Here is a 14,022-nt window from a genome sequence, read left to right on the forward strand (position 1 = left end):
CTTGTTATGTTCCTGGGTTCCTCTCCCCCACCCTATCTCCTCGTTTGGTTCCTCCCTCCCTCCACCCCCCCCATGCCTCCTTTTGGCTCCCCTCTCCTTCTAAATGTTTCTCCTCTTCTTCAACTTGGAACTTGCTTCGCTCCCCCCTTATCCCTTGGCCCTCCCTAGTTTGGTTCAAAGGCCACATCCTCCGTCATTCTCTCACCCTTTGGAGAGCCCTTAACCTTGCCCTCCCCACCAATCCTTTCTCATTAGCCACCACATCCCGGTCTAACTATATCTTTTGTTGGAATGGTTCAGAGGACCTCGACCATCTTTTCTTTCTTGCCCCCTCTCCGTTCCCTTTGGGGGCCCTTCGTCATTGGCTCCGTTCGGCGCTCTTTGGGTTTGCTCTAGATTGGTCTTGGGTTTTGGGAAATTTCTCAAGTTCCACTATTTGCGATCGGATTGGGAAGCTAGTCTTTAGTGCCATTGTCCATCACCTTTGGTGGGGCGCATCTCGGAGATGGAATCCATCCCGCTCTCGGCTTGATTTGGAATGCCATCCATGTTGATGGTTCTTCTAGGCTTCTTTCTATTCCCCACCCTGCGTCGATCCCCGGCGGCTTTTGTTGTTCCGGGATCTCTTCTTCTCTTGCCTCCCGCGGGTTGGTCTCCCCCCTGTTTCCTCCTTTTGTAATTTCTCTATTTTTAGTTTTTAATTGAATTATTTAATCATCCAAAAAAAACACTTGTAAACCCTAAATTTATCCAAAACCCCTCCACCAAAATGTAATTTCAGTCCCAGAAGACTGCTGATTCTGTGAATACGATCCTGGGCGAGCTTGTACTAAGCAATATTCCAACTAGCCCTAAATCTGGTTCATATCACCCGGGGATGGAAGAGGGGGGTGTCGGGGATGGGGCCCCCCCGCCTCTCCTTGGTCTTCTCCTCCACATGGGCTGACACCCTCTCCAGCACTCCCCTGGCACTCGTTTGGAGCTTGCCCGCCTTGGTTGTTCGCTCGTCTTTTGGGGTTTAGTTTAGAGCTCTGTTCATTGGTGTTTGCCAATTTGGTGTGGGTCGCACTTTTACTTCCCTGGTTTTTTTCTTTTTTTCTTTTTATTAGTGTAGTAGTTTCCTTTTGTTTTATCTTTTCCTTGACCCTTCAAGATTTAATAGGCAGGAAAAAAAGAAAAAGAAAAAAGAAGTACTGCAAGTTCCTAAAAGTAAAATTCTGATCAGAAACTTTACAGAAAAGTAGACCACTAAATTAAGCAAACATACCTCTGAAGCAGCCTTTGGTGATCCAAGCTGGCCTCACTTACATTTGGAATGTAGGAATTTATCCGTGGAACATGCTGGAATTCTGAAAGTTAGATTCTAGAAAAGATTCTAGGAACTTGGTTTCTTGGTTGGAGATAGAATCTAAATCAGCGAATACAACAATAAATTCACAGTTCTGCGAATTTTCATGGCAAATACCAAACACGAAAGGAAGAAAAATATTGAAGGCAGGAGCCTGTGCTCAAAAGTAAGATCCTGTAGGTGCTGTGTAGAACATCAACTGCACCACATGACGAATACAACAGATACAAGTGATAACTTCATTATTTTATTTCCATTGCATATTTCCAATTTAAATAATTTAATGTTTGCTAGTACAATGATTAGAAAAAGCTTTAAGCTCATATTTATTTGCACTTATAATTGATGAATTAACCAAAGACATTCAACATGAGGCTCTTTGGTGTATGTTTTTTGCTGATGGTATTGTGTTGATAAATGAGATACATGTAAGGATTAATACCAAGTTAGAACCATGGAGAGCAACTTTGGAATCAAAAGGCTTTAAACTAAGAATAAAGACAAAATATCCAGTTTGTCACTTTGGTCATGATTAGGCGGACGATGAGGTGGTGAAACTTGATGAGAAGGAGATTCCTCAAAGCAATTATTTTAGGTATCTTGGTGTAATCATAAATAAAAAGGTGATATAGAGAATGATGTTTCCCAAAGAATTAAAATAGGGTGGATGAAGTGGAGAGGTACATCAGGGGTCTTGTGTGATCCAACTCAAAGGAAAATTCTATAGGACAGTTGTTCAACCAACTATAATGTATGAGGTAGAGTGTTGGGCTATTAAAAACATCATATAGATAAATTCAATGTAGCAGAAATGAGGATCACTAAGATAGATGAGTGGTAACACTAGGACGATTACAAAAGGAATGATTATATTAGAATTGGTTTTAGAGTAGCTCCGACAAGTGATAAGCTACGAGAAAGTCGTTTGAGGTGGCACCGCCACGTTCAATGGAGGCCTATAAATGCCCCTATACAGAGAAGTGATTTAATCCAAATTGAAGGAATTTGAAGAGCCAGGGGCAGACCTAAGATAACCTTAAGATAAGTGGTGAGAAAGGATATTCATAGCTTAGACCTTGTATCTAGTATGACCTCAAGCGTATCTAATTGGAAGGCAGGAATCCATGTAGTTGACCCCATTTAGTTAGGACAATGCTTCTTCTTGTTGTTGTAGTACAATGATTGGGCATCCCATTTCTTAAGAATATATCACGAGTCAGGTCAAGTGGTATATTCAACATTCGAAGGTTGATATTGACCTTAATGGTACTATATTCCTCTCTTAGCACTATAGGGTTCATAAAGGAAGGTGAATCAGCAATAGTTTGGATTTTCTTAGTTTTAGGCCAAGGAAGCCATAAAGCATTTCTCATTTAATTAGACAGAGCCAACCTCTTGTTTGATTGTAACAATACGCCACTTGGCTGGATGTACCAGGCATGGAATTCTTTTAAGAAGTATGAAGTCTCAGTTTAGTCTTGGGCTCATCTCACCAGATATTTTGTTGCTTCTTTTAGTACTTTCTTTTGTGCATGTGCTAGGAAAACCAACCCCCCCTTGCTTTTTTTAGGAATAAGATTTAAATTCAGCAGCTCCCATTTGATTTATTAAATTTAACTGAAATGTCATTAAAAAAAAAGGGAGTAAGGTATATCACTTAACACCACACTAGACCAGGAAAATCAAGGACAAAAAACATAAAAAAATTACCAAATCAATGTCTTAGGCAGTTTCTGGTATATTATCCAAATGCACATATTTGGCTGTCTTTTGCATTGTTGGAATCAGGTTTCTTTTTTACTTGACTTGGTTGACTTGGCCTGGTCAAAAGTGGTCAAACCAAGTCACGTCTTCTTCAGAAGTTTGAAAAAAAAAATCACATATTTTGAACTTATCCAAATTGAACAACAGAAGGGAATCAAGGGGTTTTTGTTTTATAAGGTATATCACTTAACACCACACTAGACCCGGAAAATCAAGGATGAAAAACATAAAAAAAATTACCAAATCAATGTCTTAGGCAATTTCCGGTACATTATCCAAATGCACATATTTGGCTGTCTTTTGCATTGTTGGAATCAGGTTTCTTTTTACTTGACTTGGTTGACTTGGCCTGGTCAAAAGTGGTCAAACCAAGTCACGTCTTCTTTAGAAGTTTGAAAAAAAAAATCACATATTTTGAATTTTTCCAAATTGAACAACAGAAGGGAATCAAGGAGTTTTTGTTTTATAATATGGAGCTATTATTTTATTAATCTCAATTTCTATGTAATTTGGTCTCATACTATTCTAAAACACAAATACACCCTTTGAGTTTATCACTACTCGTGTTAAAAGAACCAGTCAAAAAAGACTCAGATTATTTAGGACATGGTCAAGTTTTTAGAATTTTTATTTGACTCGGGAAACTGCAACGGGTCACAACCTGTGTTTTCAACTACAGTGTTTCAAAAATAGGTCTCAAGATATTTTTGACTTTTTGTTGACAACCTATGTTTTCAACTACAGTGTTTCAAAAATAGGTCTCAAGCTATTTTTGACTTTTTGTTGACAACTACTTTAAGTTCTTTTGTGGTCAATTTAAAACCGACATAGTTCTAAGTGATAAGCTACAAGAAAGTCATTTAAGGATATAAGTGCCCCTCCATGGAGAAGTGATATAATCCAGATTGAAAGAATTAGAAGAACTAGGGGCAAACTTAAGATAACATTAAGAGAAGTGGTGAGAAAGCATATGCATAGCTTAGGCCTATGTCTAGCATGACCTTAAACAGAGGTGATTGGAAGGCAAGAATCCATGCAGCTGACCCCATTTAGTTGGGAGAAGGCTTGCTGTTGTCATTTTCTAAAACCGGCATGGTGTCAATGGATATATCCCCACTCTTTTACAAGTTTACTCTTTTACACCCTCCTCATTCGCCCTCGTCTCTTACTCCTTATCATCTTCTCATTAGACTCAGCCAAGACAAGGCTCACAGCAAGAAGTTGACAAAACCCTGCAGCTCACTTGAACCAGCTCCTTATTTGGCCCCTTCACCTCCTGCACAAGCCCCTTGGTATCCCAACCCAGTTCATCAACCAATTCAATAATATTTAACCGATATTGATCCATCCATTGTATTCGGTCTCGTTAATCTTCTAGTTTAATTCGTGTGCTTAAGTTCATTTTTTTCTCTTTATTTGCCTTCTTTCCCTCTTTAATTCAATCTTAACCGATACATTTCTGTGGGGAAAAAAATTCCCAAATTAAATCATCATCTTCAATTGCTTATTGGTTTTCAGATCGTTTTCTTTCAACCCCCCCCCCCCCCTTCAATTTTGTTGCTATACTTGTGAATTGTGATGATATAAAGTTGCTATTATTTTAAATGATGCTATAGGACATTGATTGGTGGCATGTCAATATGTTGAATATGTTGAATTATTTCAAGATATGATGGGAGTTCTTTCATATGCAAGAATTTTAAAGTATTTGCCATTTTAAATCCAGAGGATAATGGCTAATGCTCCAATATAATTAACAGTTTCTACTTGGACTGCAACAACTTCATTTTCTTTTTCTTTTTGAGTAAGTTATGGAAACCCAATTCACAAGATTCACCAAAATGACTCCTCAAAATTGTTTCTTGGATGGTTTGTTTTTCCTTTCTCTTTTACATCCTTTTTTATTCCAACACATGAAAAGCAAAATGAGCCACTAGAACAAATTTCTCTGTAGTGGTTTTGCAAATGAATCAATATGGAAGATGGGTGAAGGGGGAACTGTTACCTCAAAAAATTATAAAAATCATTTATACTTAGGTAACTATCAAATGAATTCTCATTCTATGTTGTATCACGTACACTGATTATGAAACGATTTTAATGCCTTGACAAAGTATGATTTTTACTATTGATTTTGGAAAAAGTTGGTAAAAATAGAAAATGAAAATGATATTATAGAGAGCATTACTCCACCATCGGCCACAAATGAGCCATATTCTGAGCGAACTTGAAGTTACAAAAGACTGTAGTTGAAAAAGTTGGCACTTTGGCATTGAATTAGCATGTGAATTTCACAGGTTTAGAAATACATGACCTTTCATTCATTTTGAAGAACCCAACTCAGTGATGTGAACCAGATTTCAGCCCCTGGCCGAAACCCTGGGCCACCCCAAAGTGGGGCACCAAGGGCTAGCCGAAACCTCTTGGAGGGGCATTTCGGTCAATCTAGCCCTAATTTAGTTGCTGGTTCATTTTTCAGAATTTCTTCTTATGTATCTGAGGAGTCTTGTTCAATTAGAATGTTCAGTTTGAGTTGAAGATGAGTTCTTCAGTCTTGGGATTCTTCTTTAAAGATGAGTTCCTTAGTATTTAAAGTCTTATGGAAATCTATGTTCAAGAAGATTCCATTAGAAGTTTTATTATTTATTTGAACGGTTGAGATTAATTGTTATGGGATCCTAATCTAAAGGAATCTCACTTAGGTTAGCAGGCCATTGAGATTAATTGTTATGGGATCCTAATCTAAAGGAATCTCACTTAGGTTAGCAGGCCATAAGTAGCCTATTCTTTCTTTTTAAAAGTTAAGTCTGATTATTTGATTAAGAATATTGAGGACCATGGTTCCTATTCGAGGGGGCCACAGCAGATTTCCAGCAAAGCTTCTTCTTCAAAGATCAGCAACCATCTTCTTTTGAGCACCATTCTTCCAGCTTCCATCAACATCTTCAACAAACTACAGCAGACCCCCATCCCCTTCCCTCACCAACAACCATCGCACCCCTTCCCCATCCCCTACCCTGCCTGCGCAAGACCCTAACTGCCACACCCCTGGCAGAAGCTTCCCCAAACCCAGACAGCCCACAATTCCCTCCCTCAGTCCCCAGTATCCTTCCTGATCACTCCCCCTCCCCTCCTCTACCCTGCTGCCCCTTCTTTCCCTCTACTCTCTTCATGGCACCCTCCCCTCCCCTCTTTTCTTCCTTGCGGCAGAACCAGAAAAAGAAAAGAAGGAAAGAAGAAAGAAGAAAGAAATAAAAGAAAAAGAAAGCAAGGAAGAGATAGAAGAGATCATTCCCTTTCAAAGATCCAACCCGTAACCATTACATCATCATCCAATTTGGGTTTGTTAAAACCCTAAAACCTCCCTACACCCAATTTCAAGGTTTCTAGGAAGAATTGGTACATCCCATATTTCTTTGTTAAGACTCAAACCAAATCCCCTACCATCCCATATAATTTTGTTAAACCCATACCTTACCCATAGGCCATAACCTTCACATTTAAATCACCATCTTTATTTAACAACATTATCCATCCCCCATTATTTTGTTACATCCCATAGTGATACCCTACTACCAAATAAACCATCCCATCTTAGGTTTTGTTAAAACCCTAACCTTTCCATCTTTCTGTGGTAACAAAACTCTCCCACCCAAAATTTAACCATATTAGTCATTAAATTGTTGGAAGATTCTGGGCAACCCTTCATTTTGGGGAATCAATTAAAGAAAACCTAACCCTAAAATTGGGTTTCACAACACTCAGTTCCGTCCCAAATACCATCATCAGCAAGCTTAGGCAGTTGCTTTTTCTGTTGGGTGATTGGTCAAACAAGTAGATTGACAAGTATCTGCTTTTAAATGAATAATAATATTGATGGATTTAAATTTTTTTGAACGCACACAAGATCAGGATGGAGTAAATACTGCTAATGGTACAAAATAGACTATATGCATCCACAAGACATTCAAAATAAATAGCAGATAAGAGGAAATCAAAAGTGCCTCTAAACTTCAGATTTGGATGTGAGCTGACAAGCTTTACTTCAAACACATTTGAGCATAAACAGCACTGCATCAGACAGTGATACTGCTAGTTTCACAACGATCAGAATAGAAAGTACTTTCACCAAAAAATAAAAAACTAAAATAAAATATGAAAATCCAAATTTGAAGATCTGGAACTCGACAAGTCAAGAATTAGCAGCTATAACTCACAGGAATGGGTGCAAGGTTAGTAAGGCGTCTAGCAATTGCCCCATCTAACTTGGCATACTCCTCTGAAAGTACAGCAGCAATCATTCTGTCATCCTCAACATTTTGCTGGAAGTTCCTAGATGCATAACTAGAACATTCACCAACATTCTGTGTCACACTTGTCATCATTTTGCCTGAAAGAAGCAATCCAATTTATTATGTGATGGCAAGTTTTATCGATATTCACTTTCACCAAAAATCAAAACCATGACAAGCAATTATACTACTGGATTGCTTGTAAAAGACAATCATCTGTTTTGAATATCCAATTTCAGTAACAATTTTAAAAGATATTCACGCTTGCAAGTACGGGAGTCAATAGAACAATGCTAGTGGTTATTGAGAACAGTTTGACTCGTTGAAACATATTGAAGACCTAGTTCTGGAACAATTTCTTGTTTCTGATGAATAACAGGATGTGTCCGTCGCATATCATTTAACGCATGTGGATAGAGGCTAAAGAAATAAAATCCTAGACTAAAATTCATGTGCACGAAGAAAAATAAAACAAAATAAATTGTTAAAGCTCTATGCTTCTAACCTCTAAAGAAGTAATATTACATAAGAAAGCAGAAATGAAGATGCGATAAGCCGATTATTAGCATCCAGCCACACAAGAACGTGGATTAAGGGAAGGAGGATAAATCGATCGGTTAGGGGGAAATGACAAGCGACTGACACGAAACTAAACACAGTAGGTGAGAAGGAGAGACAGACAATTGAGAAGCGTATGATACCTTCGATACCTTCGATGGAAAGAAAAGATCAATCGTCCACAGGGAGAACTGAAGAAAGAATTACAAATACAAATACAAATAGAGCGAAAGCCTGGAAGATCAATCGTCCACAGGGAGAACTGAGAGAAAAGATCAATCGTCAACACGGAGAACTGAAGAAAGAATTACAAATACAAATAGAGCGAAAGCCTGGAAAGAAAAGATCAATCGTCCACAGGGAGAAGTAAAGAAGGAATTACAAATACAAATAGAGCGAAAGCCTGGAAATAAAATATCAATCGTACACACAGGGAGAACTGAAGAAGGAATTACAAATACAAACTGAAAATATGTAAATATATTTATATACGATACCGTAAAGAAAGAAGAGGGCAGACAAAGGCATGGGGACATCATCATGAAGATCCTTGCAAATCCGCAGAGATGAAGGTGAGGTCAGAGACTCGTCACCAACGGCGTTGGTCGAGATATGTTTTTCATATCATATATTCATATTTATATGTTCCCTTTTTCCTTTTCCTTTTTCCTTTTCTTTTTTGGTCCTAAATATGTTCCAAATTCCATCCTTCACGAAAGAGGGCGGTGGTTGAGAAGTTTGAAGCGACGGATGGGACAGTTCGAGGTTAAATTTTCAGCCCTGCCGTTAGAAGTTCAACCCAACCCAATTTTACATTAGATAATACAGTATGAGTCTAGATCTCTATTAAACTGAAGAAGAATTTTAATTTACATGACTCATAAGTGTCTCATTTTTTAACTAATTTAAACTGAAATCTATGCCTAATTTAAAAAAAATGATATGATTGAACTGTAAATCCTCTAAATATTATGTGACATGGAATTTTAACGAATCACAGATAAATTCAATGAGTTTAACAGAATAATAGAATGCGTAAATAACATAAAAAATAAATTAAATAAAATCATCAATAATATTATAAAACAATAAGAAACCTTCGTGTCTAACGGTACAGGGTTATAAAACTCAAGATCTATTGACTTATTTTAAATTTCTTGCTTAACCTTTTACAAAAAACATATCAAACACAATAAAGTCCGATAAGTTTCTCAATTGAGAATTTAATTTTCATTTTTAAATATTTTTCTAAAACCCCAGGCTACTCCTTGGCTAAAAATATTTTTGTCATTTTAAACCCTAAATTACCGTATTCACCCTAACAATTAAACTACTAAATTATCCTCAAGTTTAAAATAATTATTAAAGAGACCGTAACACCATAGCTACGAACCGTAAATTATCTTTAATTATTAAAAGGCAATAACATCCTTTTTTTTTTAGAAGTTTATCAAACAATTTAAAAAAAACGTACTACAAGTCAATTAAAATCAAAAATGCTAATAAAAAAAGACGGGGGTATGTTAATAAAAAAAGCTATTAACATAAGCGTTTTTTTTAAGATTGTTTGCTAATTTTACAAAAAAAAAGTATATTGAACTTTTAATAATTAAAGATAATTTGGATTGTAACTTGGTTTTTAAAAATTTTTTTTATTGAATGTAATTTAGTATTTCATACGTGGGTGATGTATAGATGCAAATTACAAGTTTAAAATAAAAGCTATATTTTTCCCATAAAGTAGTTAAGGGTACATATATACAAATATTCTAGGACAAATTAAATTTAGGGAAACCATATTTTTCAGAGGGGAGGCGTTTAATAGTTATTGTGTAGCAGCATCTAATTAGAACCACTTTTATTCACAATAGTACTCCGGAGTTGAAAAGAATATTTACCCTATTCTAAAACAATGTACAACCTTGCATGTTATAGAGGATTCTTCATATTAAAGTTTAGATTTTGTTGACTTATTTTAAATTTCTTGTTTAAACTTTGATCCATCAAAATATAGATCCAAGGTGCACATTTGAGCAATTTTATTTTCATTTTTCATATCGTTTAAGCATTTAGGTTAATAGTTGCGAGAGATCGGGTTCAATTTGAAATTCTTTATTACTTCTTTGAATTTAATGGGCTTCAAGTTTCAAAGATGAACCACTAGAGAGATTCTAAGATTGCCATCTCGATTCACGTGGATGGTAGACTCAGCTCTGACAAAGGCAATAAAATTTAACCAAGTAGTACGTATTAAGTAATTACAACAAGTCAACAACATGGTTTGGTGATAAAATAGTATAATTAAACAACAAATTTTAAATTTAATTAGGCTATTTTCATAAGCATGCAAAGAATGACTACTAAAAACTTACATCAGTGTTCAACTTGTTTAGTACATCCATGCATCATGTTCGTTTTGCCGATAATTTTTTTTTTAAAGGTAGGCCTTAAGACATCATATGTGTGTATGTATAGATGCAAATTATCAAGTTAAAATAAAGGCTTGCTCCTTCATAAAATACTTAAATACATATATACAAATATTCTAGGACATGTTAAAAGCTTAGGGAAACCATATTTTTCAATGAAGCCATAAAGTTATTGTGTAGCAGCATCTAATTAGAACCACTTTTATTCACAATAGTACTCCGAGGAGTTGAAAAGAATATTTATTTCACAATGTACAATTGCATGTTATAGAGGATTCTTCATATTAAAGGTTTACATTTTGTTAAATGCCTTGCAATCTTGTTTTTTGATCCTCATAATATAGAAGGTACACATTTGACAATTGAGGGTTTGCTATGGTGAATGTATGCAAATTTTGTGATAAATGAATCTAATACATAGAAGATCTAACAATGATATAGACCATCAAATTTGACAATAGTTAGATCAAGAGAGAAATCTAAGATTGCCATCTAATTGTGGATGGTAGAGAGACAAATCTCTGATGGCAAAAAATTCGGAACCAAGTATACTATGGTAATTCTTTAACAAATGGTTTGCAGTACTATAAAATAGTGATAATTAAACATCAGGAATTTTAGAAATTTACTTAGGCTATTTTTGGTATCAATTATGATAAATTTTTATCATTTTAAATTGTTTAGCATCTATTATCATTTATTTATTTATTTATTTTAAATAATAGAAAAACCTCCAAAATCCATAATAGAATTTTTGTCTATTATGAACTATGGTGAGAATGAATTATTTATTTATGTGCAAATTTACTTAAAATTTTATAGTTAATATGATGGTAAAATAGTCAATACACATTCTTTTATAAAAACCATATTGTTTTCCTCTTTTCTCACTTGCTTACTATGAATTTTATTTATTTATTTTGACACGTACTTATTTTTTATTTGATATTTTATTTTCTAGAAAATTCACCAAACCATTTTTCATTATTGACCAATAACGAATTCTTGTACTTATTTTAAATAGGCATAATAGATAATGAGAATTTATACAAAAACATACCCTTAGCTAAAAGTATAATCTATTTACAAAATTATCCGGCCGGCTGCTTTGAAAAATCAGTTGTGCCCCTAAGACCCAATAAAACCCTGACAATAATAGTACAGTACTCTACAAAAGAAATTGGATGAAGAAACTACATTACTTTATTATTTATTTTGGTCAAAATATAATAATGTAAATATGTTTGAGTGTTGATTGGTTAAGGGATATAGGGAAGAAATTTGGAAATTTATAGTTGCTTTGTTTGAGTAATTAATTAATGAATAATTCATATTCTCTTTATCTCTCTCTCCTTTTTATTTTTATTTTATTTTATTTTATTTTATTTTAGGGATAATTACTATTGCCCCCTTATACTTTGATTTTATTACTAATCAAACCCCATTCTTTGTGAAATTACTATTGCCCCCCTAACTTCTAATGGTGTTAAAGTGGTTGTTAACATTAAATTTGAAATGTCTATTTTGCCTTTAGAATTAAGAAGTAAAAATATGGCATTACCTTCATTTATAGAAACTATATTGCATGTCAATTATATCCTTAAAATCTTATATTTTAGAATTAGTTTTGAATTTGGTGGGACCACATACTTATGATTGTTGAAACTTTCACATTCCACTTAAATTTTTCATAATCACCATGATGGAAGTTTTACAAATAAATTAGCATATAAGATCTAATTGATAGAAAATTTAGTAACATATATAATGGTCAACATATGTTAGGTGATTTTCAACTTTCAGCTTTGATTTAAATTTGATATTTCTTAATATTTTAGTTTCTATTTAATTACATATTTCCTTTATTTGGTGATTTATTTTTTAGAGAAAAAAAATTCAAATCTTTCATTTATTTTGTGGTTTCTTTTTAAAAAAGAAAAGTAAAATTAAAGTTCATTTTTTCCTATTAAGGGTAGTATTATAACTTAAAAAAGAGCAAATAAGTAAAAAGATAATTGCAGGGTTATTTTGGGGATTTTGAAAAAATGTATAAATGCCACATCATCAGTAGACTGACAGAGCTTAACGGTAGGGGGCATTAGTAATTGTAGACAAAATTAAAGGTTGGAATAGTAAATTTAAAAAATATAGAGGATAAAGTAGTAGTAAAATAAAAGTACAAGGGGGCATCAGTAATTATCTCTTAATTTTATGACGAGAGTAAATAAACAATAATAAATTAGTTGATTGTCTACTTGTCTTCACATCCCATGGTTATCCCATTTGTCAAGATTATCGGATGCAATTTCAATGCACGAGCTAGGAGGGATGCAATATTCTAGCGAAGTCTTTTAGGGAGGACTAGGTCTATCGTCTATATAGACTAATCTCTCTCCGTATATAACCGTGTGAAATATACTTTCCATGGGATGGTGCTGCTTATTCTGAATGATGATGTGCCCTCCTGCATTGGTTTGAAAGTACCGCCTGCCTTCCCGCGTCCTCGTCCCTTTGTCGCCCAATCTATATGGCAATCCATTATCCATCCCAAAGTAAGGTAGTGCACTTTCAAACAAACCGACATGAAAATTGAAAAAGACATCCATAATTTGCCATGCTTTTAATTTAATTCCAGAAGATGATGATGATGATGATGATGATACTATGTAATGCTAGCTTTTAATGTACTTAGTATAACATGTATTATACATATGGACTGGATAAGAGGACTTATAAATTGGGAAACCAAAATTCGAATAAAACGTTTGGTTAGGAAGAAATAATGAAAAGAAATCGTAGGCGGAGAAAATTACATTTGGAATATAAACCGGTAAAGCCATCCAAAATAGAACCGTAACTCACTCAGGTTTTTATTGTAGCAGGATTCAGTCCGATTTATCATCAGCTTCGGTGGTTGACTAGATTGGTCCGTACTCCGTAGTCCGTACCACTCCAAAAATTCCAATTCGACACGGATCCAGAGGTTATTAATTACTTTGAAAAAGGAGGTCGATTACTTTAAGTTGGTCTTGGTTTCTTACTTTTTTTATTATCAGAACTCAGAACTTCAGAAGGTTGAGGCCTTGAGGGGTCAGGGACTCAGCAGGGGTTTCAAAATCAAAGCAATATGTCTTAGTAAGAATTTTTTATTTATTTTATTCTGACATGGAAAAGTAAGATTTGACAATTGCATTGCATAATTCTTTTTTCTTTCTGCCCGTACATCATAATTACCTTTTCGGATTTCTCTCGTGAGATTCGATGATTAAAAATACAGTAGTTTATGGAATTTCGGTTATGTTTCGATTAATTCTATATGTTGGTCAGAGACGTGACAATTGCATTAACTCTTTAAAGATATTCAGATTTTTGCATTTTTGCAATGAATGTCCGTTTAGGTTTGATGGTGTTTAGTGTTTACTTTTCCGTGTTCTCTTTACGAGTTCTCTGATGAGACGGTACTTATGTGTAAAACGTCAGTAGTTTTAGTTGCGAAAGATTTTCTTTTATTCCTTACGTCTTCTTCTTAACAATTCTTACAAAAACTTATGCTAGGATTGAAGCAAATCAAATTTCAAAAAAAAAAAATCATTATTTTCGAGAAATGAAATTAAGAAAATAGAAATTACTA

General features: G+C 34.7%; 1 protein-coding gene across 3 annotated transcripts in view; it reads right to left on the reverse strand.

The window, feature by feature from the left end:
* LOC149019829 (Cysteine proteinases superfamily protein) overlaps positions 1-8,604 on the reverse strand; it is a 29,443-nt gene extending 20,839 nt beyond the window's left edge. The window contains exons 1-3 of one of the 3 annotated variants that reach the window (XM_089147802.1): positions 8,460-8,604; positions 7,330-7,502; positions 1,268-1,341 (exon numbers count right to left, since the gene is read on the reverse strand). In XM_089147802.1, the coding sequence (XP_089003928.1) occupies positions 1,268-1,341; positions 7,330-7,502; positions 8,460-8,490 (278 nt within the window). In that variant the 5' untranslated portion in view covers positions 8,491-8,604. The other 2 variants (XM_089147804.1, XM_089147803.1) reach the window with 2 other exon arrangements.
* Positions 8,605-14,022: the final 5,418 nt, after the last annotated feature.

The sequence above is a fragment of the Hakea prostrata genome, chromosome 3 (genome assembly GCF_041222555.1).
Source record: "Hakea prostrata isolate BN-2017 chromosome 3, UWA_Hpros_2, whole genome shotgun sequence".
In the NCBI taxonomy this organism is placed as follows: domain Eukaryota; kingdom Viridiplantae; phylum Streptophyta; class Magnoliopsida; order Proteales; family Proteaceae; genus Hakea; species Hakea prostrata.